This window comes from Podarcis bocagei (assembly GCF_964188305.1).
Source record: "Podarcis bocagei genome assembly, chromosome: 6".
NCBI classification, from domain to species: domain Eukaryota; kingdom Metazoa; phylum Chordata; class Lepidosauria; order Squamata; family Lacertidae; genus Podarcis; species Podarcis bocagei.
This window is the reverse complement of record NC_138130.1, coordinates 81,804,492-81,830,773: the sequence shown is the minus strand read 5'-3', so window position 1 is coordinate 81,830,773 and position 26,282 is coordinate 81,804,492. Positions and strand designations below refer to the sequence as shown.

Here is a 26,282-nt window from a genome sequence, read left to right as displayed (position 1 = left end):
TAGTTTGCATAAATAAATCCTTCCAAGGGAGAAATACACATGTGCTCATATAAAAGTCACTGTGATGTGCAAGTCATGATGACTGTGTGTACATCCCTAGGTAGGGGTGCTGACTCATACAAATGAGGTTTTGACTCCTGGCCTTATTGCAAGCCCATCAACAGCCTCACACACTCAAGGAGGTGGTTGGATAATTGCCACTGAATGTACAAAGCCAGTTTGGGGACCCTGAACAATACACTCCAACACAAGCATTGCACCATTTACTTCATATGCAAAATAGCTTCTGGGTAATACATTTCAAGATTAGGGCGTTAGGTTGTCAGCGATTTAAATAACAGGGATTTATGAACAGTTAACTGTCAGAATGCTATACTAAGATCTGCTGCCACTGAAACAACGGGGATAATTAGCAGGGGTGGACTTTGGTAATATGGCACCATAAGTGAGGACATAATTTGGCGCCCTCCCCCATCTTGGTTTCCGTTCTGCACATCCTCTAAAGTGCAGTATGCCATAGTTTTGCGTCCTCCTGGCTCGGCTTTCCTGTGTAGGAGAGCTGCACGTACCATCCTAAATCTTGCGCTGTAATTAGCTGCCTGTTAATGTTGTGCACTTACATTTAAGCCAGTAGAATATAGGAAGTTTTGATTGTTAAGCCCCTCTGTGGTGCATATAGAAGACTCAAGTGTTAAGTGCATTGCAGTTTTTGTTCTGTTACACTTGTTTTAATTTTGTAGGAGAAATTTGCTGTTCCGAGCAATTAGGGTGCACTGTTGTGGTTCGGAAGGCCTGAATTTTTTTTAAGATCTGAGGAGCTTTTCTGTAAAAAGCGTCTTCTTTCCTTGTGGAAACATTTTGGATGGATTTTGCTTGAATCTCTTGTGTCCTAAAAGCTGGGCAAATAAAGCCTACAGTGATGGAATTAGCATTCTTTATAGTAGTAGTGGTGGGTCTTGGTGCTATAAAAGAGGCAAAAAGACATTTTCATTTTTATTTTAAAAGGGCTATTTGAGATTTAAAACATCACTGCAATAACATTCTGCTTTTCCGGTTATCTTTTAGTTTGAGACTAGCATGTATATTGAAGTTACTTTAAGTTGTCTTTCTGGTCTGCGGTTTCACAGCAGCCAAAGTTTTTGTGGAAGGATGGCATTCAAGTTTCTTAGTTAATGGCTTCAGCTGCCTGTGCGCCTTTACTCATGATTGAGGGATTGGGTCACAGGATTGTGCTACTTGTCTTCTAGTCCCTTCTGTCTCACTCATGTACAGCCAGATTAGTGGTAAGAATGCTCAGTTTTGGTACAAAAGTAGCTACAAATTGTGCTTAAGTGTGTGACATGCGGGATACACACACAAGAAAAAAGGACATTATATTGTAGCCATTCCCATCCTTTTAATTATTGCTAATGACTGGTATGCATTATAGCTTCATTGAGTTTTCTAGGTGCAGCATAACAAAAGCCAGGATTTTGGTTGTTCAACCTGTTACATCTTCAGTTACGTTGCAGATGGAGGAAATACTGGTCACTAAGGATGTGTTGTGAAATTGAATTTGCAATTTGTGTCTCAACATTTTAAAAATGTGGTCTTTTAAAGAATGTTGAGAGAGGCAACTTTAATCTATCGTTCCATCAGTTAAAATGAAATATGTGGCATAGCCTAAGAGTTAAAATTTAACTCTATACTTAAAAATCCACCAGAATTTAACTCTTTTCTCTGACTTCTAATATTTATCTTCACATTTTCAATTATTCTCAAACATTGGGGCCATAGCTGTATAAGATATAAGACAGTGATAGCTAAAACCGTTCCAGGTTTTGCAACTCTTGAGTGAATCGCCCCCACTCCAGTGTCTCATATTGCCAAATGCTGAGCAGCATAACACCATAGCATGGATTAGTAACTAATCAAGAGTTGATCAGGATGTTTCCCCTTTTTCACGTTGGTGTTTTACTGCTTCCTCTTTTCAATTGTATATATGCCGATTTTATGAGAAGGCTCTATCATGTACCCCAGAATATTGGTAATACAAGCATATTAGAGTTCTGTCTCCCCTTGACATACATGTAGGACTGTTTTTGGAAACAGTCATGTCAACCCCAAAACCAGGCACATTTTACCCCATCACCTATTTCTTGTGAGAACAAGGTCACAATATTAGCACTACTTATCCAGTGCTGTTGTTGGTTGTTTAGTTATTAACCATGAAGGTTGCTAAATTGGGCCATGTTAGCACTTTATCCAGTTTAAGCTGAGTATTGGTTTTTCTACAGTTTTTGGGCTTCCAGCTTAATCATAGCCAATGAGGTTAATCCAAGATAATTATTGCTAGTTGAAAATTTCCCCATCTTGCATTGATACATACTTGTTACTGAATAAATATGGACTACGCTGAAATTGCCAGACCCAAGGCAAATCCACTTTCTCATTTTATCTGTTTCTAAAACCATTAGTCACTGTTTGGACAAAACCAAGAAACAGGTGACCGTAATGTGAAAGGATCCATGCAACTGGACACTCAGTTCCCAGTCTCAATCTTGCCAAATCTACATTTAATCAGGTTAGGCTATTGTTCTTGGTTGAGTAATAAATGCATCCAGATATTGCAAGGGGGAGGTATGAGCTACCACATCCACTCATTTTCCTGTTTTTCAGATCAAAATTGCCCTCTCATGGTGTATTTCCCTTTTCAGATGGATATGCAGCTCTGGATGCAGTGATTTTGAGCTGAAAAATAAGTAGCAGGGAAAGAGTTAGGCAGTTCTTCTCCAGCTACTACTGACTAAAAATTGATTGAGCCTTGGAAGAGACATATATAATTGAGTCCTTGCTTTGAAGAGAGTTGGCTTTATGGAAAAAAATCTTCAGGAGATCTGAATTGCTGCTTAAGTGCTTGCATAGCTGGTAACCTAAACTCTTATCAAGATCTGCATAAAACTAGTTGGACACATACATTAGGTATTGTTAAAGGCATGGTTTCTTGTCCAATTTAGTCATGTTCTTTAAGTTTAGCTTGACATATGTAGATACGATTTCTTTTGGCGTTCACTTGTTTTATTTGCACGAAAGTGTGTATATATATTTAAAAATCTACTGTTTTTTGAAAATGAACTGTTGCAGTCAACATGCTTCATATGCACACGTTTGTCATATAAGCAATGGTGATTTCAATGTTTTGGGGAAAACCCCATTTAGAGCAGGTTGGATGAAATTTCATTATTAGTTTAATATTTCTGTGGATGTTGTCTTCTGACCTTATTTAAATATTCAGAAAACAATTTCATATCTTTTTGCTCTGGGTAATGTTCTTACCTCTTTATGGTTTTTTAATTATCTTTGTAGATATTGAACTTTGTGCAGCACACTTCTGAGATTTTACAATGGGTTGTTCATGCAGAGATTGGATGGCCATCTACCATGGATGCTTTAGTTGAGTTTGCTGCATTACAGGGCGTTGGACTAGATGACCCTTGGCGTCCTTTCCAACTCTACAATTCTATGATTCTCTGTGTGGGGAGAGGTGAACTAAACAAGTAGATATTGGATTCAAGCATCCATGAGATCTCTGTTTTGGAATTAATATGTCTTCAATGAGGAGCGTAAGCTAAGGTCTGCTTCCAATCGGTTCCTGTAAAAAAATAATGAGAAGTAATTTTATCATGGGTCCATCCTAGGATAACTACATTGCAAGTATTTTGTATGGGTAGTTGTACGCCAGCTTCATTGGAGCATGTGGGGAAGACACCCCTGGTTTAGAATAATTGTAAGACAAGAATTTTCCATGCGTATTTTGAATGGAATATATACTGGAGGAGCAAGCAGTACATCTGTATCCAGCTAATTTTCTTGATGAACCACTTAACTGAGCAATGGACAGTAAACCAGCTGTTCAGCTTCAATTTCTTAAAGGTTATCTGCTAGAAAACTTTATTGCTGCATTTAGTAGTAGGCACCTTAGGGCCAGCTTTAACCCAATGTCTGACTTCTGCTGTAGCTTACTGAATACTTATTTTGATGAGCAGGAAGCTTCTTTAGTGACATGAGTTTATGGGTCATTAAGTAAGTGCTTGCTTATTATATACAGCTCAGAGTTCATAATTTTATACTGTCTGAAAACTCCGCAGGGCTTTCTTAACTGTCAGCAAGGATACAGCTTGTAAATAAGGACAGTTGCATTTCATAGTAAACCTTTGAGAGCGTATTGTGTGTGTTTTTCTGAATTGTTGAGTAATTACTGTTCTTGGAATTACTTTTATTACTTCATATTTACTTTGATAGGCAAGATGATACCTTACTTTTATAAACACATCTGGGATTTGAATGTACACCTTCAAAGCTTAAATATACAAGTATTTCATTATCACCTGTGTGCACCAGTAAAAACAGTTGTAATAAGAGATTATATGCCTTTCTTTGTAAGCAACTCTTTGCGACTAAATATGTTAACTTGACCTGGACAACATTTCAAGGAAAAATTATCTATCTCCTTTTGAGACATTTATGCCAGAACTTCCAAGGTTTCTCTTTTGAACAGTTGGATTGTATTTAATGAAATCTTACTCAGAGTAGACCCACTGAACTTACTGGGCTTAAGTTAGTCAAGTCTACTGATTTCACTGGGCTTACTCTGCCTATATTTGTTCGTTTACAACCCATTATTTCCAAGCCCAGTCTTTTCTGTCCTCTGGAATCTGTTCATAAATTCAGGTGTCAGAATATAGTATCCTGGTTGGAGGTATGTAGCAGGCAAAGCTTTTAGTTTGACCTGGCACTACATATTTCAAACAAGTCTTAGTTTATTTGAAGTGATATAGATGTGACTTTTCTAATGAAATGTTAGAAATATTAGGACCAGCTTGTTCTGCAATCCTATTGGATTTTCCTGGGAGTGAGTCATATTAAATTCCGTGGGACTTACGGTATTTCTGAGTAAATATGCACAGGATTGCACTGCGAGTCAAGGTGGAATCTAATTGGTGTCCCCAATTGGGAAGTGGAGGGAGAGTGATACTGTCTTCCTACTGCTCCCCATGCCGCCCTGTTCTGGAGTGTCCCCCATCTCTCTGGCACTGATGTTTTATGGGTGCTGCGGGGGGGGGGAATGCTTCCCTTTCTTTTACATTAGTAGGGGTGTCTATCTGCAGGATCAAAAGTTCCTCAGTTAAGTGCAAGGGCACCAACTGGAACCCACTCCAAACTATTTTTGCTTGTTTGACTCCTCTCAACTTCCTTTTCCAAGCCACGGCAAGTCAAATGACCAGAGTCAGAAATTTTACTTGCAAATTGTTTCCTATTCCACCAATCAAACCAAATATATGTTGTCATCTAGTTCTAGTTTGAGTTTCAGACTAAGGGATGTTGGGAGTGCCCTGGTTTTTTTCCTTCTTTTCCATAGCCAAGGAAGTATCGACTGGGGATGCTGGAGGAGAGAATAGTTCCGGTGGGATCAAAGGCAAGAAAATCAAAGAACACTATTGGCTGCTTGGCTGACAGGTGTAAAACAGGAGTACCCATCAATATGGTTTGGTGGAACAGAGTCACAGAAAACAATTTACAGGTAAAATTACTTTTTTCTAGTCACTTTAAATAATTTTGGCTACTATTTTTATTTTTTCAAAAATGCTGAAGTTAGATACATATGATGGGCCGAAATTTGGCCGAAATCTTCACAGGCCAAATGTACAAATGACAACAAAAGTGACTATCTAATAAACTACACACTTCTCAACTAATGTTCTGCATCATCTAGTTTGGGTGGCAAGAGTAATATATTTAAGGAAAACACCTTAGAAGTTGAAACTTATTTTCTTTGAAATAGCTGAAATAATTTGAACAGTATTTAGACCCTCCAGATGTTGCTAGACTGCAGCTCCTGTTATCGCTAAACATAGGCTGTGCTGGCTGGGCTGTAAAAGTTGAGAGTCCATCAACATCTGGAGAACCGCAGATGTTTCAGAGAGCAATCGTAGTGCAAAACTATGTTATCTTATTTGTACTCCTTAGCCTAGCCCACAGAAGAAACTCACTCAGCATCTAGTGACTTTAATTGCCTTTGGTTATCTTTGACGTTACTATGAGTAGGAATAGATCTCTGGCACTTTCTGCCCTGTGATTAGCACCCTAGGGACTTTCAATGGGCATTATTGCTATATGTTGTGTTGAGGCTCTAGATGGGTAAGTGTTCCAGTGGAATAGAGAGGCACACTCAACCTCTAAGTTAAAAACAGACTGAGACAGGAGTAGTTCACAGAATTAGCATGAGACTGGGAAGAATGGTCACCCAGTGAATCCCCTCCCCCCCATGTCTTACTATTCTTGTTTGCTTCCGCTGTACATGGGAACAATAGCATTTTTACTGTTCTTTGTATAAATCATACTAATAGTTTTCTTGTGTAGTGCCAGGTAGTTAATGTGGCTTGTAGGCTATATTGTTGCACAAGTCAGAGGCTTTACAGAGGGTGTTTTCCCCTTTAGGACTTGACTTACTCAGTGTTTGCTTTGGCTGATCTTAGGGTTAGAATGACCTGATTTCAGTAAACTGTGATTTGAAGTTAAGTGTGTCTTTGGTTTCACATCGGAAAAGTCATACAAAGAGAGAAAGAGAAGGAACTCAAGCTGATTAATTTAGTGTTGCTGTTGTGGCGGTGGTGTTTGTCAGTAGTTGAATTTGGGTATCCAAGAAGGAAGAATGGTTTGCAGCATTCCATATTGTACATTATATAGAGAAGTCACAATGCATGTGCTAAGTAGGTTGCCGAACTGAAAGGTTTTGTAGAAAAATGTGGCCTGTTCAAGTTTGCATCCCCCCCCCGTCTAGCAACTTGTGTTTCTCACTGCGTATGCGCACACACACACACCTATATACACACACAGATTGCAACCTTGGTTATTTTAATATATGAACACCACATTCTCTGCTGCTTTTATGTAAACCATGGAAATTTTCCTTCTCTATTCCACTGAAGAGCTCAACGTTGTGTGCTCCCCGCGCCCCCCAAAAAGAGTAAGTTTGCCTGAGAGAATGTCACAACTGTTTTTAGTTGCTAGGTTTATGAATATTGAAAAGAGCCAGATTGATGTATGTAAACTAAGCACATTTGCCTTGTTTGTATGAATGTTGTACTTCAGTTCTTGCACATCATGTATGATTTAATGGAATCTACAGCATTAAATCGCTGCGTTGTGGTATAATACGCCACATGCAGCAACATCTGCAGTAATTGTTGATTTGGCCTGTACATTCTGCAAACCTCTGTTTATACAAGTTGGTCCCTTAACATGCTTCCATTGCAGCTTGTGAAACAAAGATGTAGGGTCTCATTGTTAGAACCCAGAGCCATTGCCAAAGGACCAGGCTTCAGCATAGCAGCAGTGCTGTTTCAGTATAGAAGTGGGGATAAAAGGCCCCCCAATGCAAGAATGATTTGACTTAGGAGAATCTCAAGCTGATATGGCTCTTACAGCCATTTAGACTACACTAGGTGGCCTAGCTTGCCCGTCCTCTTCCTCATGTTCACCTCCATGCTCCTTATCTGCAGCACAAATGAGCCAGGAAAGGGTGTGTGCACATTGTGTGGATTGCAAGATCTGCAGCCAGTGGATGAGAATCCAGCCCACTGTCTCATGCTACTGAGCTCTTTTAATTGTCATACTTCTAATTAATTTCACTATATTGTAGAGGTGGTTGATTTGTGGCCAGTCTGTAAACCTCCCGAGGATTCTGATACTGAAAGTAGCCTCATACTGGGATTCTGAGAATCTTAGTGATGTGGCAAAGCTGATGTTTATGATGTTTGTTATAATACATTTTGGCCTTATTCTGTAAATGAGACATAAAAGTCATGATCTGAGGCATAACGGGGTCACATTGTGACCATTGTGTTTTGAGTTTTTTATCTATCCATGGTGATCTCTTCTCAATATAAACTATTCTAGAAAGGACCATAATTTGGTGTTTCCTAAGGGCAGTTAAAAAGTTCATGCATGTGCCATTAACTAGGTTTTGATCAAGCAGAGTTTGTAATAAGACACATGGTTTCTTGCTGCTCTGTAAATTTAAATAATTTGTTAGCATAAACCTGACATGTACTAAAGTTAAAAAGGACCAAGCAAATTCCAGAAGTGTAGTTGTGTTAGTCTGTTATGACGCCACAATCTCTTGGCCTTCAAGGCACCGTAACATTCTTTGTTGAATCTTGAGAAATTCAGAAAAACACTTCCAGGATATTTCAGTTTTTTCCTGTATTTTAGAGTCTCATTTCAATTAAGCATTCAGATGTGTACATGATGACAGATTTGGCCCTTGTTTGGGAAATTGTTTACTCTTCCATCTAAAGAAGTATGTTGTGACCCTTAGTTGGAATTTGTGGATGTACTAGTTTGCTCCTGAACAGTTACAGCTTTGAGTTTTTCCCTTTTGTTGCTTCCTTAAACTATAATGCAATTCTAGAAAAGCAATTTGAATTTATCCTTCTAGACCATGAATGAAGAACCCAAGGTCTGTGGACAGTAAAAGACTCTTCCACATCGTTTCTGTGTAACCACTTGCAACCAGCTACAACATGTTATCTGTTAATTTGGTGTATCTCCCTCCTCCCTGGTCCAGCTGCAGCCCATCTTCAGTGAGGATGAGAATGTTGTACCTTAAGAAGATACGGAAGGTGCTTGCCTTAAGGCTATGTGTTGTGGGATGAGCATGTTAGTAATAGACCTGACAATAGAAGCAGAGCCTGAGGATCATAGTGCTTGTTTGAGGAAACCTACATTGTGCGAAAAGGTTTTGTACCTGAGTTCTGGCAGAAAGGGGAGAAACAATGTCTGTCTGCTTTGAAGAAAATGTGTACATGTCTGTTTTAAGGAAGAGGGAGAATGTTTATTGCTGTGATAGGTGCATACATTGATTTATGTAGAATATATTCAGGTATTTGTTGAGATTCCTTCAGGGTCCCTTCCAACTCTGCAATTTTATGATTCAATGTGGAAAAAGGAAATGGGAGTAGTGTAATTATTAACGTGTGTGAAGACAGTTGGCTAATCAGCATTTTTATACTATGTGAACAACTTAGCGTTATATTTTTCATTAAGTTGCATATGTTGTTGTTTAGTCGTGTCCGACTCTTCGTGACCCCATGGACCAGAGCACGCCAGGCACTCCTGTCTTCCACTGCATATATATTTTGCTAAATAAGTAAAAATAAAATTGGGAATTTGGACTTTAAATGCTTGTGTTATCTGTTCTATTTATATCCTGTACTTGAAGATTTTATTAATGGTATAAAGATGTAAAATGAGGACCTATGTATTCATTTGAATCAAAGAGATAGTGAACAAAATTTGTTCTTGATTGAATCAACAGCCAACTTGGCGATTTTTTAATTTATTAAAAAACAACAGAGAAGATATTCACTAATTAATTAACCAGATCAAACTAAAATGAAATCTTGTTTATGAACGAAACCCTTGTTTATGAATACTGGTTTTGTCTCAGAAGCAAAGTCTCCTACCTAGAACTCTTTTTTTCTCCTTTGGAAAATTGCCTTGGAAGTGAAGGCTGACCTTAACATTAGCTGTAATACAACCACCTTGAATTTCCTCCCACCACTTTCATGTGTATCTTTGGCAGACTATCTGGTATCCCAGCAGGGTTATCTCTCCCCCTTTATTTAAGAATTATCACACCAATCTAAAAACCATATATAAAAAAATCAAAAAGAAAAATTGTGATAGTGCTCATTTAACACGAATGGAAAGAGTAAATACTAAATGACATAAGTACATTGGGAAGGTAAGACAGATCTATGAGCACAATCACCAGATTTAAAATACACTCAAGCACAAGTAGGGGTGAAGTGAATTTTAAACTTTATTATTCTGCTGATGAATAAAAATGCTCAATTTAGCTATATCTTGGTCACTTTACTGTTTCCCCTCCCTAACTCTAATTATGATAAGCTTTTGTTAGCTAACTAATGGCTAACCATACTATGATTAATAGATCTATTATAATTTCTCGTGGCATCTGGTAGTATTGTATCTTTTACATAGCCCAGTAGAACAACCAGTGGCCCATCAAACTTTTTTGACAGTTTAATGTTGGAAGTGTGGTGCTTAGTTGGTTGATAGGGTCAAAGGATACCCTAGATTTCTCAAGCAGCAGGTTTTTTAAAGTAGTCGTTCTCAGTACATGAATGTACAAAAGCTGTGGTCTGCAGGTGCCATCTTCACTGGAAGCCATGAAGGTCTTCTCAGTAGTGGCGAGTCACTGGTGACCAGTGAAGGACCTGAATATTCCAAACAATCTTCAAAGACAGCCCCATGTATGTACAATGCATTGCACAGTTAATCCTAGATATTACCATCGCATACATAACTGTCCAGGCCATCTTAGGCGCTGACGGAAGGCACTCTTTACCACAGACAAAGCTGAACCCAGGAGTACACACAGACCAGGAACATAGTCCTTTAGGGGGAGTGCAGCCCATCCAGAACAGGTCTCTTGGCTCAGGTGAACCACCTAAACCTAGAACTTCTGTTTATTGGCCCGCATCTGTCATGTGATTCTTTCTTTTGCTTTACTAATTCCAGGCACTGGATAGAAGAGGCACTGCCGCTTTCTGCTTTCACAGGAGGAAGTGCCTGTTCTGAAATGATGCTTGCTATGAAATGTGTATGCATCATTTAAAAATTGTGTGATTTCTTCAGAATTACTTTATGACAATGAAAATATATGCAGATTTTATATCTACCTGCCTTAAGGGAACTGTTTCTCCCTGTGGCTTAAACAAGTTTGTCCTGTTGTGATGGATTTATTGTGGTTTTTCTCTTGTGTAAGCAGACCTGTTTGTCACATTTAACAGAAAGGCAGCATCTGCGTGTTCTGAATACTGAATTGATTTAATAGGTGTATGATCAACCAAGATGTCTTTAATTGGATGATAGCACTAATTAATATCAATGCAGAGTTTATCTCTCAACTCCCGAAAAAATGAGGGCAAAGTCAAAAATGTAAGTGAAGAATTTGCCACTTATTTGCTATATGCTAATATAGGAGAAGGGAATTGGTTCTGGCCAGTGGGCTGGATCCAGAATTCCCCCACTCTTTGTGGGCTACTTTGACAGATGGGTAGGGCTGCCTACCTGTCAGTCACCTGGTGTCTTCAGGTGATTCAACTTAAAAGGAAGAATCAGAGGTGTGTTCTAAATGCCTTTCTGATACTTCCTTTCTTCCTTTGAAGCCATTCCTTGAATTGAAGCTGCAGAAGCAAAGGAAGCATCAGGAGCACCATCTAAGTGTGCTCTGGATTCTTCCTTTCTGGTTGTAATTTGATGTTTTTTGAATATGATGTCAGGTGATGGACAGGTGAATGTGGGCCAAATTGAGAGGCCTGGCAGGTACACTTAGGGGGCTTAAGGTTCCCCACCGTTGTGATAATGCTCTACATTTAGTTTGCTTGTTATATTTGTATTCTGCCTTTGGTCCAAGTTGCCCAGAACAGTGTTTAACTTCTCAACAACCTTGCAAGGATTGTTCTACAGTGCTGCCCCGCAAGACGAATGCCTCGCAAGACAAAAAACTCGCTAGACGAAAGGGTTTTCCGTTTTTGCGTTGCTTTGCTAGACGAATTTCCCTATGGGCTTGCTTCGCAAGATGAAAACGTCTTGCGCTTTTTTTTTTAAGCCGCTTGAAGAGGCGCAGCTGCGACGGACCATGCTTCGCAAGACGAAAAACATCGCAAGACGAAAAGACTTGCGGAATGAATTCTTTTCGTCTTGCAAGGCACCACTGTACTGAGAAATTGTCATTTGTCCCAGTTACCTTTCTGACAGCACCAGGTTTTGAATTAAAATTTCCCAAACACAACTTCAGCTTGTTTAAAAATATGTAATGTAGAAAATCCTTAAAACTAAGGGGAAATGAACATCTTTAAAAACAAACACGTGGAACAGAGATTAAAATGACTTCACCAATAAAGTAGTTTTTGTAACTTAAAATAGGAAGCTTTCCTGAGAGCTGCTTACAATCTAGTTCTCTTAAGCATAATTGATTGCTCTAAGAGCTGGCCATTATTAGCATAATTGATACTTCTAATTCCACTTATAAACTCATAGTATTCCCAGTTTCCTTGCCTCAAAATATAGTTGAGCAGTGTGTAATGCAAACTTGTAGATTATGAAAGAAGTTGTATGGAAACAGAATTTCAAGTAGGTTTCCTATGACCAAGATTCAAGGAACTGCACATCTTCAGTCAAGGGAGCTGTACCTAGCTCATAGAATGTAAGACTCTTTTCTTTGGGCCACAGAAAGCCGTGTCTTATTACAAACTCTGTGTGGTTTTGAAAGGTTTGCCATTCAGTATGCTGAGAATTGTCGGGCGGGGTGGGGTGGGGCAACAGTTCTAAAAACCCTGTTCAACTTTTGGAATTACCGGTAGTTGTAGTTCTTTGGAGCCTGGCCTATGTCTGTTAGTTTTTAATAACCTACTAAAAATGTTTGCGTTCTTAACTTTAAACCCACTAATTTATTCAGTAAACAAATCTATTTTCACACTTAACACATACTCTGTTTTAATTTTTTTTTAAACAGACACCAAATCCCGCGGCAAGCGAGTTTATTCCTAAAGGAGGATCAACCTCCCGACTCAGTAATATGTCACAGTCAAATATATCTGCCTTCTCTCAAGCCTTGTTCTCTCATCCTTCCATGGGAGGTCCTGCAAACGCTGGGCTAGCTCCAGGTAAGCGTAGAGTAATTTATTTACACTAGCTTATGAATCACAGTAGCACTAGGGAAGCTTATTCCATCTAGGAACCGACTCTTCCTAAGCTCTATTTATTTAAAGTCTTGCATAGCAGCCGTATCATCTTCAGGTGTTTGTTCTCAGTTTTGTACCTGCACTTTGCACATTTCAGCACCTTAAGTGTAATTCTTGCAGCCGTCAAGGTTTCCTGCAGCATCTTAGCATTACCAAGTCTTAGAAAGAGCTTGTAAGCTTTGTTTGCAACCGTCATTTAAGGGGTCTCTCTTAACTAAATTCATTTTCAGAATATTTAGAACTATCATTAACATTTTATCTGAAAAACGGAAGTACAAGATTATCTTGGAGGTATGAAAACAACAACCTACCAGGCAAAGGACAACTCCCCACCTCACCTCCAAAGCCTATGAATAGTTCCCAGCAAAGATAATATATGAACATGTTTAAAGCCTATAAACCAGAAAGACTAGATCAGGGGTAGTCAACGTTTTTATACCAACCGCCCACTAATGCATCTTCCTTGATGGTAAAATTTCCTTACGGCCCACCAGTGCTCGATGGAAGGAGGATTCAGCTTGTGCCGTAGAACCCCCTACCGCCCACCTAGAATCCTGAAACACCCACTAGTGGGCATTAGGGACCAGATTGACAACCCCTGGACTAGATTATATGCATTCAGGGCTGTTGGAAGGAAGGAAGGAACTTCTAAGTAAAAACGATGGAGAAGAGCAGTGAACCGAGTGTGCGGGAAGCAGGACGCTGCCCTCTATAAAAGATTGACAAGTGAAACATTGCACATTGTTAAAGCAATAATGTGAAGAGACTAGTAAGTGAGCAAGAAGAATCTAAGGTTATAGGACCACCTGTTAACATGGAATAACCTGGCTTTGGGGGCAGAGTTGCTTTCAAAGTAGTACTAGGTACATTATTTTTCTAATTGTCAGTTTCATCTGCTATATCTTGTTGGATAATATCGTTGGGCAGGAGTCGCTTAACAAGCCCTGTAAGTGGAAGACCTCCACAATCACTTGCGCTTGCACAACAGGACTTTCCCAACTCGTTCCTTGCTCCCCCTCCCCCCCCCCACAAAATGGCGCGTGGGGGGGACGGTTGGAAAAACTCTGAGGGGAGGGGAGATTGTTTCCATCGGACAAGCTGAGATGCTTGCACAGGTGTTAATGCTGGCCATATCTCAACTTTGAATTCCACCCTTTGTTATCTTGTGAACCACCCTCAGAGCTTTTGACGAAGGGCGGTATGTAAATCTAATAAATAAAATAATTTGTTTCCATATTGTCATGGCTATAGGTCACATACATGATTGCAGAAACTTTAGCTGCCTCAGAGTTTTCAGTACCCAGGTTTGGGGAAGTGGGTGGAGGTGGCTAAACAGGTTTATATTTGCAATGTGCAGTATGCAAACAAGTTCTCTAGATAGCATAGCTCTTAACTCCATGTAGCATGGAAATAGCATCTCCGTTTTTCATGCTGCAAAGCAGCTGCCTTATTCTCTAGTGCAGACAAAAACTAGTTTCACTTTCAAGTTTGGGGCAACCAGCGACGTTTATTTTAAAGAGAGGTCTATTGTCAGACCCATCTTAGGGAAGCAACCTTAGCCTGTCTTGCATGATGGGAAATAATTGAGGGTTGAGGAGGAAAATTAAGCCTCATAGTTTTATTGTAAGTAATTACCTTGAAAATATGAATCTGCCTTAAATGAATGCCATTTATTTGCCTAGTCCAGTGCTGTCACCTCTGGCAGTTTCTCTCCAGGATGATGCCTAGGACTTTTCCAAAGCCTTTCTGCCCAGAAATGTCATGGATCTTAAACCTGGATCTTGTTCATACCAAGGTTTTTCTTTAGCAGTGAGCTATGGCTTTTCCTGTGTGCCCCCTCCTTTCTGGGGCAGCCCCTCATGCCTCATACTGCATTAAGGAGGGGGCTGAGAAGCTTCTATTAATAGCACACATGGTGCTTTGAATCCTGATCTTTATGATAAAACCACAACTACAGTTTGTTTTTATTTAAGTTTGGAAAAAACACTTAACATCCATAATCATAGTCACAGGAAACATTGTAGTTTTATAGTATGTATATATGTATGTATGTATATATAAATAAACAATAGGTTGCACATCATATTTTGTTTCAGTGCTGAGTAAGTAGTACCTAGTTAATAAATTTGTCTTGACACTGAGTATAGTTTGGTTAGTTTGTGTAATTGTTGCAACCTGGTGATGGTTGTTTTTTTTAAATCTTCTGTGTAGGTGTCTATAAAAATCGTTGCAAATTATATGGCACAGACCTCAGTATTTTCCTTTCATATAATTCTAGTTTGGTTTAAATAAGGCGTGGGGAATGTTTTTAGCTCCATGGGCCAGATTCTTATAAGGATCTGCCTTGCAGGGCAAATTTGACAGGTGTCAGTCAACTGATACCAGGGAGTTTGGTTCTTTGAAGTCCCAGGATTTCAAAGCTGGCAACAAGGCTGTGAAAGTGAAGGCTTCTTCCTTCCTTTTGCAGGAAAAGCCTTTCCTTTAGCAGCGCCTTGCTGTCTGCTACATGCACAGTCAAAATGAGTAGGTTAGGGTGCATGATAGTTGCTTGCAGGTAAACCTCATGCACCCAGACCAAGCAGCACCCCCCCTCAATACATCAGCCAATGCCCCATTGGGTGGAGGGGATCATGCTTAGCAAAGGGGGGCATTGAATAAGAGAGCTCCCTGCAGGTTGCTCTCTTGCATGCCTGGACCAAGCAGAATTGCCCTCCTTTCACATCAGGGTGGTTTAAGCAAGGGGGCAGGTGGTTGCAGTGGAGAAGTAGAGCAGACTCTTCTCCCTTACCCTTCTGCCGCTGGTTCTTCTTAAAGACAAAGTGCAAGTTACTCCAGATAGTGCTTTTACAAAGGGCTTTTATCACTGCTCATCAGTGATGAGCAGGGATTAAATCCTGCTGCTTTGGCTGCATGATCCTGTTCCCTGCTTGGGAATAGGCCATACAGCTAATGTAGGAAGAATAAACCATGTCCTCCCATCCATCAGCTGTCCAGTGGGTGGACGTGGTTTGGAGTAATTGGCCTGACAAGCCAATCTTGGCCCACCAATCTGAAGTTCCCCATCCTTGGTTTAAAGAGAACTGTGGCAGTACCTGACGCTTTTTGTCTGCCATAGCAAAGTGGCACAGATGGAGCCAATGGAGTTGTATTTGAATAGCTTGAAAATGTTGCAAATGTTTGCTGTTGCTTTTCTCACCCTTTGGGCAAAAGTTGGTATCTTTGTGGCTAACCATTTCATTTGAATCTTACATGTAAACTGGAAGTTTTAAAACACCTTGTCCAGCTGCCCCAAGTCTGTTTTTATCTGCAAGGAAATATACCCCACCCCACCCTACCCCAAGCCTTGGAGTCTGTTATGGCTGCAAATGCCTTTTCACTGCAAGTCTTTTTTCCTTTTATTTTCATAAGGAATGTCATTGTCAGCAGGATCTTCTCCCCTTCATTCCCCTAAAATTACTCCTCACACGTCTCCTGCTCCTAGACGAAGAAGTCATACACCAAACCCAGCAAATTACATGGTGCCTACTAGTGCCTCTACGCCAGTTACTAATGCCGTCTCCCAGCCGCCAGCTGCTGGCCAGGTGATTCAGAAAGAAACTGTGGGTGGCACAACCTATTTCTATACTGACACAACTCCAGCACCTGTAACTGGAATGGTGAGAATTCCGTTTTATTTATGAAGGTATTTGTTATAATCCATAAATTAATGCTGGTATTCCATATAGTAATTACCACATTTCCAAGCTTGATTTGCATCTTGGCTGTTACTGACTGCCACTGTAGCTTCCTTGTCTGTCTTGCAAAGCTTTCCTATTTGCACACAGTTGGAGAAATAATTTACGTATATACTGCCCTTTATCTCAGAATATTATATTATTTATTAACAAATAAATAATAAAACCACAGGGCAGTTTGCAGTATAAACACACAGAAACACATAACATACCAACAAACTAAACAACCTGCACCCAATAGTTCATGAGGCCATAGACCATTTAATTAGCCAAAGGCCTGTCAAGCAAAGGAATATTTTGGCCTGGCACCTAAATATTTGTAATGAAGGTTTTGGATTAGCCCCCCTGGAGAGAGCATGCCACAAAGAAGGGCTCGGAGGATGATCTCATGGTCCAGGGCGGTTCATATGGGGAGAGGTGGTCAGAATAAACCATGGTTTATCATGATGGGAATGAGCCTAGATGAGCCTTGGACTTAAGTCCTTTCCTTTCCTCCACAAGTATGGCTGCAAGTAAGAGTGGAAGCTTCCTATTTCAATTAACTTTCATTTAGCATTCTATCCAAACCCTAAACTTTATGGTTTGAAATAATTATGATTTGAAATTGGCTTTTTTCATACAAAGCTTAGTTTGAATGATATGAAAAACTCCAGAAACAGAAATGAAAGCTTCCAAACTCTTTCATCTGTGTAGTGGAGGAGTACATGAGCCTGAGGCTTGTTGAGTCTCCTTCCTTTCATGATAAACTGATTAAAGAGCAGCATGGGGAGAGCCATAGGTCTGCTGTTGATCACATGCTTTTGCATACGCAATGTTCTAGGTTCTGTTCCTTACATCTTCATTTAAACTCTTTCTGGTAGCCAGGGAAAGATCTCTGGCTGAGAAGGAGGGCCTGCCAGAGTAGGCACTACTAGACCAGAAAGACCAATGATCAGATTCTGAGGAAGGCAGTTCCATGCTCTCAGAAGAATTACACAGGCAGCTGATGTATGAGGAAGCCCTTTATTCATGGGATGATTGGCATAGAAATCTAGGAGCCTAGACTAGGTGGCATCAGAGATTCCCTCTGTGTGAGATTGTATGTGCAGCTTTGTTGGCTTTTTATTTTAAGGCCATTGCCGCCTAAGAAAACTAGACATGCTCTCTGACATGGCAGAATCTGTTGTATCTTGAGCCCTTAGGGCAGGTAACAGCAGCGTTTGGCAAACCTTGTGCATGACTTGGGTAGTTTGCCACCATGATGCTTTCATTGGAATGTTATATACTTTCTTAAGTATAAGATAAATACAACCTATTCTGCCACCCACTCTGTTAGTCTTTATGGTCTGTCTATCTATCTATGTTACCCCACTGTTCAGCTCTGAGAATCTAGGCTAGTGACACTTAAAAGAATTAATGAACAATAACAGCATCAGCTTAAAAAAATTAATTTCAAAAAATACAACACAAAAAGTTGAGTAAGTATCAGTTTAAACTAAAATTCAATGAAGGATTAAAGCCTGGGCTTGGTACCAATAAGTTTCAGCACCATACCTCCTCCATGAATGGGGTGGTGCTACCTCTGAAAAGACTCCCAAGCTGCCCCCTGCCTTGTCTCCCTAAGCCAGGGGAACTCTGAGAAAAAGGCTTTTGAGGATGGTTATAGGATATGTTCAGGCTTGGGGTGTGCATTTTATGCAGCCCTTATTACCTACCAGATTCATATTCCTTCTGCTGACCCTGCACACTTTCCATACAAACTTATTTTTCTCCCAGAATTTCAAGTTTGGATTTTGAAAGTAATTAATTCAAATGCTGATGACTTTGCAGCCGCAACCATACGTATGCACTCATTAGTATGCTCATCCTTTTTTTGATATGGCTTCTGTGGAACCACTTCAGAGGGCTTTTAAAAGATCTCATAACTTTTCAAATCCTAAAAACTGTCTGTTCCAAATTGTATCTTCAATAGGTGTTCCCAAATTACCACATTTATCCTCCAACTGCGCCTCATGTTGCTTACATGCAGCCAAAAGCAAATGCACCTTCTTTCTTCATGGCAGATGAACTCAGACAGGTAAGTTCTTTCTAGTAATATTCTAACAGATTTCCTCCCACCACAAAATTTCTCTGCCACCTTCCGCTTGCCCAAAGTTATCTACAATGCTGTATCATAAAAAAAGAACTTTGTTTCTGGGAAAATTAATGATATTTAAGTAAGCAGGTAAAATAGGTATATAAAAACAGTATTGATGGTGTTTGGGATATGTGTCCTCTTTGGCTGCAATCTTATGCACACTTGCTTGGGAGTAAAAATACCTTTTACATCTTACCTTTGCCAACCACACCATGGCAGAAGTCTGTGCGAAAGCTATTCTTGTTAGCCACAGGCCTAACTTCTTAAATATTTCCTACACACACAGTATTGGCAGAACAGATGGTGAATCAGTTTGAAACAGGGCTGGGTTACTGTTTCCTCTCAGATATTGTTGGAATATAACCCCTATCATCCCAGTCTGTTGATCATGCTGGCTGGGGCTGATGGTATCTTTGCTACAAGGTGACTTTTTCAAAGCCATCCATGCCATGGAAAATGCCTTATTAAAGAAACTTAACCCACTGCCTCTTCACCTTTTCTATATCTGCTTTTTGGAGTGGGCTGCCAAGTATGTCTGTTCTTGCTGTGATAGTTTGAAACCTTAGGGCTCTTCCTGCAGCATTGCAATTTGTCTTCCCTACCTCACTGCAAATGTAAAGCACTTTCTGTCATATCAGACTCCGTCTGGCGAAACTGAGTTAGAACTCAAAATCATCTCAGTAAATTGGAAACATTTTCAGCAAAAAGTAGAAACTTAATAAGGACAAATGCAAGTCCCTTCTTTACTAGAAACAGATTGCTGCCAAAGAAATGTGGGTCAGTCAAGTAACAATACGGAAAAGGGCCTTAACCTTAGTTTAAAACAAAGTTTGCCTAAGCATCACTACATGGCCTTGCAAAATAATCACGAGGGACATAAAAGGCGACTTCTGTACTCTGTGCTGTATTCTGATTTGTTGAGGCCTTTGGATGACCATGTTCAGTACATAGTTTACTCGCCTCATTAGAAGTCTGATGGAGGACAGGTCAGCCTGGGCTCCTTTGGGAGGAAGGTCAGAACAGAAATTTCATAAACGGAGTTCTGTCCTTCCCCCAGCAGCACACTCACTTTCCTGGATGCAATTCTTCATCATTTATCATGAATTCAAAGCCACTCCTAATTGCAGTTTGATAGAAGATAGGAGTTGTTAATGTCTGCCATTGAGCAAATAAGATTGAGAGTAGCTTCATTAATGGTGGTTGCCCTGAGAAGGATAGAGACTGGCAATGTATATATGGGGGACAAGAAATAAAACTTGAACTGCAGTCTTGGCTAGGCTTTAGAAATACCATTCTACAATGAAAGAATAGCAGAACCTTGGTTCAGATTCCCCAGGATGCAGAGGTCTGTGGTGGAGTTACCTGAAGATCAGGTTTGACAAACAGTTTGATGGGGCTGGTTCAGGGGGGTTCAGTAGATGAACTGACTGACTATAGGGTCTCTTAAAGGTTGCTTCCAGCCATGTCCTTAGACAAGGGTAGCTTTAGTTAGGGATTCTGCTTCTATAAGGGGGTTCTGATAGTCCAAGTCCTTTTTCAGGTCTGTTTCTATGGTTTTGTGATTAACCGAAGCAGCATATAAGAAACAGCAAACTAGAATTTCATGTCCTTATTGGTAAGACTGCCAAAATGTATTCCTATAGGAGCTGATCAACAGACACTTAATTACAATGGCTCAGATAGATCAAGCAGATATGCCTGGTAAGTAACTAAAGATCCTGAATTTAAATTGCATTTTTAAGCCGGTCTTTTGCTTGCTGTGTTTGCTACCACAGTTAAATATATGAATAATCAATTTGCATATTAAAGCAAAGCCATTCTGAATGCAGGATTGGCTATAATCCAGTGGAATCTCTGTATTAGGTTCTTTCAAGCTCCTTTTCAATGTATTTATTATATGTATTTATTAGTAGTGCACAATCCAAACTTTCTTTCTTTCTTTAAATAATTCGTATAATGCAACCCTCAGGAAATGTTTGTTTGGAGATTTCTGAATTTTCCAAAGCAAACTTGCGTGTTGTGGTAAAAGTTGTATAGGATTTGCATCAAAGTTTGTTGTCAGAGCTTTGTTACAGTCTTCTAAACCTGTGTGTGTGTGTGTGTGTGTGTGTGTGTGTGTGTGTGTGTGTGTGTGTGTTGTCTTGTCATTGAATTGCTTTGTCTGTAATAACTCTTTTCTTCATAATTTTAAGTAGTGTCTAATGTATTTCCGTAAACTGGTTTAGCTGTCCCAACAGAAGTTGACAGCTACCACAGCCTTTTCCCTCTGGAGCCACTGCCACCACCCAATCGGATACAGAAAACAAGCAACTTTGGGTATATAACATCATGCTACAAAGCTGTAAATAGCAAAGATGATCTGCCATATTGCCTTCGGAGGATACATGGTGAGGGAAATTACAAGTTCTCATATTTTAAAAATTCAGTTCTACCAGTACTTAAGCCTTAAAACATTTGTGTTTCTTTGTCAATAAACCTCAAATTGGATTTAAAATCAAATTGTTCCTTTTAAATAATGGAATGGAATTGGGTATGGCTAATAAGCCATAAAGCAGGCTATGATCAGATGTGTGTTTTTTGGGTTGTGTCTTTTGCTAGCACTCTAGTACTTTAGAATAAATGTGAAAGCAACATTAAAATAGCCAAAATTCTTTGTAATGTGAAAGATTTTCTTTCTCAGGTTTTCGTCTTGTTAACACAAAGTGCATGGTGCTGGTTGACATGTGGAAAAAAATCCAACACTCAAACATTGTCACATTGCGAGAAGTATTCACCACTAAAGCATTTGGAGAACATTGTAAGTTTCTTATTTTTAAGATGTTAGCCAATCGTATTGGAAGACTTGCATCAATTGCATAGCTAATTCTCACCTCGGACTTTTTTTGAAAAGCTCTTGTGTTTGCCTATGACTTCCACGCTGGAGGAGAGACTATGATGAGCAGACACTTCAATGATCCTAGTGCTGATGCCTATTTCACAAAAAGGAAGTGGGGTAAGGCCAGCAAATGAGATCTATGTTTTTGTTTTTCCAGTGGACAAAAATTAGGGAACTACAGTTGAAGTATTGTAACTTTGCATTGTACGTAGCTTTGCTGCAATTTAGGCTTCTTGAAGTGTTCAGAACATAATGTATACATGGCAATTGTGCTGGTTATTGCAAACTGGTTTTGATGCTGCATTCACATTGGGCTTTCACTGTAATACTCTATTACTATAGGTAATGTAGTTTGGTGGATCAAGCTGGAGGACATTACTCTCTTAGGGTAAGGCACCACCACCCCTCTAGTGATGACAAGCAGGGTTCTAGAAAGTCTTTTGCCTCCAAATGGGAGTCACCTCTTTTCCTTTACAGCAAAAAAACTAAAGGAAAGGGGAGAGAAAACAAAGAACCCAAAGGGGAAAGCCCGCACTAACAAAAAGGCAGGGGGAGGGGGGTATCTTGCACTAAAACCCCCACATTGCTAGGGGGCAAGAGGAACAAAGGGGAATGAGAGGCAGTTAAGACATGCTAAAAGAAGATTCTCAGATTTAAGGCAAAAAGAAGGCCAGCAAACAAGCCAGGAAGAGGAAGAGGAAGAAGAAGAAGAAGAAGAGGAGGAGGAGGAGGAGGAGGAGTTTGGACTTGATACCCCACTTTATCACTATCCTAAGGAGTCTCAAAGCGGACAACATTCTCCTTTCCCTTCCTCCCCCACAACAAACACTCTGTGAGGTGAGTGGGGCTGAGAGACTGCAAAGAAGTGTGACTAGCCCAAGGTCACCCAGTAGCTGCATGTGGAGGAGCAGAGACACGAACCCGGTTCACCAGATTACGAGTCCACTGCTCTTAACCACTACACCGCACTGGCAAGCCTCCGAGGAGAGCAAGCCAGACCCAGTCATTCCCAACCACAGACTGGGTTGGCCTGATGAGTGGGGTGACCCTCCCACCAGATAGGAAGCAGAAGACTTTCTAGGACCCCACCTGTCATCACCAGAGGGAGCTGTCATTCCCTATCAGAGGAACGTCCTCCATCCCAATCCACAAACTGGAATTCACAGTAAGAATTCCCATGAAGACTAAGGTATTCAATGCATTCGTTTTTTCACCCTGAGGACTTTTGACTGTACAGTGAAAGTTCTCTTCGCTCTTCTTTCTCCATTCACCCCATAAATCTGATCTGAGTTTCTCTCAACCCTTTGGAGCTTGGTGGGTTGAGTTCAGTTGCTTGCAGTGTGGCTTGGTGTGTTTTTTTTTTTTGGGGGGGGGGGTTCCTAGGTTGTTGGGTCAGGTTAGCCATTTGTAATGGTGGTGTGGTTTTTTAAAAAGAGGCATTTGTACAAAGGGCAAAACTTATGGAACGTAAGTGTGTGTGTGTGTGTGTGTGTGTGTGTGTGTAGAAACAGGGTTTTGTTGTAATTTTCTCATTTCCCTTAATTTGCATTTGGCAGCACAAGGCTTCATATTAAGATAGGGTCTCTTAGTACATTGTGCTTTAAACAGCTTCATCACTTGTTAGTAAAACTGGTATTTGACAGTTAAAGGAAGAGAATTGTGGTTACATGGTGGTTTTTCCACATTGTATTCTGCTGTCACCATGTGGTTAGCCTTTTTTTGCCTTGTCATTTGTTAACACCATCCAGAATTTTATTGTCTAGGATGTGGTATAATAAAGTTTTCTGACGAATGAAGGCATAACAGGTTCGGTTTATTTCTGCACTGAACACCTGTGAACCAGGGGCTAGTGGTGCCCCGGTTAACATCCCTTGAATGTGGCAGCTCCTGTTGGTTTGAGCAGGAAGTTGCTTATCTTCAAACCGGAACAAAAACCCAAACCGCTAGAGTGGAGGCAGGGGGGAGATGCAGAATTGAAAGCAAACATTTAATGTGATCAGGCTTACTGAAAGAAACAAAATCCATTTTTAAACCAGTCTCTAGATGTATTATTGATTTCACACAACGGACTAAACCAGTTTTCCACAAATCCACAGCAGATTGAAGGCAGCAGTGTGTGTTTCCTAAATTGCTGTGTTTTGTAGTTTCTAAAAGTATTTCCTCATTCAGTATTGCTTGTGTAAAGATCTTCACTTTTGTCAGGCTAAAAGTAGAAAGCTTATTCCAGAAATGCTGTATTTCTGAATGCACTTGAGAGGCATTTGTATGCACATCTGTGTGACCCATCAAGGTCGGTTAGATTATAATTGTTTGAAGACCCTCGCGCAAGTATGGCAAACTAAAGGGGGGGGGATACTCCCTGTAGTTAAAAATGCACTTCAAGGGGGTTGTTGCAGGAGAAAGGTCATGGCAAATAGTATGTTTGCACTGCAAAGTAGCTAAACTGCTCTGGTTCCAAACACCAAAGCTGCTCTTCAAACCTGGGGTACTAAAGAGCTATTTGTGGGAAGTCATCCTTGAGTGGAATTCCTCTTGAGGGCTGTGTTCATGATACATGCCTTTGAATCACAACTCAGATCTACATTGTATTTGGGCTTCATTATTCACAGTTCTAGGGACGTGGGTGGCGCTGTGGGTTAAACCACAGAGCCTAGGACTTGCTGACCAGAAGGTCGGCGGTTTGAATCCCCACAACGGGGTGAGCTCCCGTTGCTCGGTCCCTGCTCCTGCCAACCTACCAGTTCGAAAGCACGTCAAAGTGCAAGTAGATAAATAGGTACCGCTCCAGCGGGAAGGTAAATGGCGTTTCCATGTGCTGCTCTGGTTCGCCAGAAGTGGCTTAGTCATGCTGGCCACATGACCCGGAAGCTGTCTGCGGACAAACGCCGGCTCCCTCGGCCAAGAAAGCGAGATGAGCTCTGCAACCCCAGAGTCTGTCACGACTGGACCTAATGGTCAGGGGTCCCTTTACCTTATTCACAGTTCTGGCGTTAACAAACACACCCAAACACCATTCCTTTTCTTCAGAACTCAGGTGGTATTAACCTGCTTGGCTATCTTTGAAAAACATGGGGAGTTTTTGAAAGATAATAGCTGTAGTATATTGCCAGAAGTACATATTTCCTCAGCAAAGTGCTTGATTCATTGAAAGGCTCTTAAAGGGTTACTGTCAAACAACAGTCATGAAACAAAACCCTAGGACGAAAAACGTGAAGCGTTCCAAATCTAATGAGTCATAGTATTTGTTGCTTGTGTATTTGAGCATATGTTTTAAACATGCGATGGGATTTGGGTTCATTAACTTGGATACCTTTTTTGTTTTTATATGGAAATACAGAAACAACATTGCTTCTGATGTAGTATGAATAAGGGCTTTGGCAGTGTATGTTTGCTTCTTTTGCTGCTTGCTTGGTACATTTGAAGAGCCCTGCTTGCTGTCAGGCCAGTAGCCCATCTAATCCAGTCTGACATAATATATAACTAGAAATGCTTGTGATAAGGTCACAAGCAGGGCATGGTGCCAGTAATGCTGCCCCTTTGCTGCCATCCAGCAACTGGTGCTCAGTGGCACACGGCCTTAAACATTAATATTCTGCTAAGCCATCTTTGCTAATAGCAATTTATGGGTAAACAAATGTATAATCCACCTTTAAAGCTGCTTAAGCTGGTGGACGGTGCAACATCTTGTGGCAGCCAGTACCAAAAATTAATTATGATACACTAAGGGATTGTAGCTGCTCAATAAAATTCCAGCTTTATACATTGTGTCTTACTTTTAGTACAATTTAAAGTAAAACAAAACAGCAGCTGTAATTGGGTTGGGTGTTCTTACAATTGCCAGTTGCTTTGAAATAAAGCAGATCATGATTTTAATTAACTGGCATTTTGAAAGAACTTTTGTATTCATTATCCAAACACTTACACAGCTGAAAGTTGTAGATTTCATTCATTTTCTCCCATTCTTCTGATAGGTCAGCATGATGGACCTTTGCCCCGGCAACATGCAGGGTTGTTGCCAGAATCCCTGATTTGGGCCTACATTGTGCAGCTTAGCTCTGCATTGCGGACCATTCATACAGCAGGATTGGCCTGTCGGGTGATGGACCCCACCAAGATTCTGGTAACTGGAAAAACAAGGTAACATGAAACACGTTTTACCATTGCATTGTTGGTAATCCAAGGTGGTGAAGCCAGCTAAATTTCAGGAACATAGATGCAGAGCTTCTCCCCAAGGGCAAGCTTGTTTTGGAGCAAAAAATTAGAAATGGCGCTAGTCTCCTAGTTTGTGAAAACTGTAGTCATGAAACATGCCAAAGTTCAATTGAACAAAGCCAGAGGCTATCGTGCTAGGTGATTTTACATTCATTTTAAAATACTGGATAAGTCTTGTCTGGTTGTAGCTGGTTTTTTCTCGCTGTCCTTGCCCCTTCCTGAAAGTATGTTCTGTGAAATTAAAAAAAAAAAGGAGAGAGCTATGATTTTTGTTTGTTAGGAAAAAATTTTTTTGGAAAGAAGGCCACCCAGATAGTCCAACTCTGCCACTTGCACGTTTATTCTCACAGTCAAAACATCCCTCCCCCTTATCACTCTGATTGGAGGGCACCCAGAAAATAAATCACTGTGATTCAAAGTTACACCTGTTCATCAGAACGAAAGATCCCCCACAGACACACTCAGAAATTTAGGGAGTCTCTTATCCGACTCAAGACACCTTGAGAACCTTTCCTGCATCATCCCAACTT

General features: G+C 40.4%; 1 protein-coding gene and 2 long non-coding RNA genes across 4 annotated transcripts in view; all 3 read left to right on the top strand.

Moving 5' to 3' along the window:
- Positions 1-26,282, top strand: part of PAN3 (poly(A) specific ribonuclease subunit PAN3) — a 57,582-nt gene that overhangs the window by 21,320 nt on the left and 9,980 nt on the right. The window contains exons 5-13 of one of the 2 annotated variants that reach the window (XM_081197908.1): positions 5,399-5,560; positions 12,587-12,737; positions 16,224-16,471; positions 18,501-18,605; positions 20,309-20,366; positions 20,891-21,052; positions 21,346-21,462; positions 21,556-21,657; positions 25,512-25,677. In XM_081197908.1, the coding sequence (XP_081054034.1) occupies positions 5,399-5,560; positions 12,587-12,737; positions 16,224-16,471; positions 18,501-18,605; positions 20,309-20,366; positions 20,891-21,052; positions 21,346-21,462; positions 21,556-21,657; positions 25,512-25,677 (1,271 nt within the window). The remainder of the gene's footprint in view (positions 1-5,398; positions 5,561-12,586; positions 12,738-16,223; positions 16,472-18,500; positions 18,606-20,308; positions 20,367-20,890; positions 21,053-21,345; positions 21,463-21,555; positions 21,658-25,511; positions 25,678-26,282) is intronic. The other variant, XM_081197909.1, reaches the window with a different exon arrangement.
- Positions 5,567-9,222, top strand: LOC308589177. The gene is made up of 2 exons (XR_014009131.1): positions 5,567-8,500; positions 8,609-9,222. It is a non-coding gene; the product is annotated as an uncharacterized lncRNA (long non-coding RNA).
- Positions 12,745-15,534, top strand: LOC308589170. The gene is made up of 2 exons (XR_014009124.1): positions 12,745-15,261; positions 15,343-15,534. It is a non-coding gene; the product is annotated as an uncharacterized lncRNA (long non-coding RNA).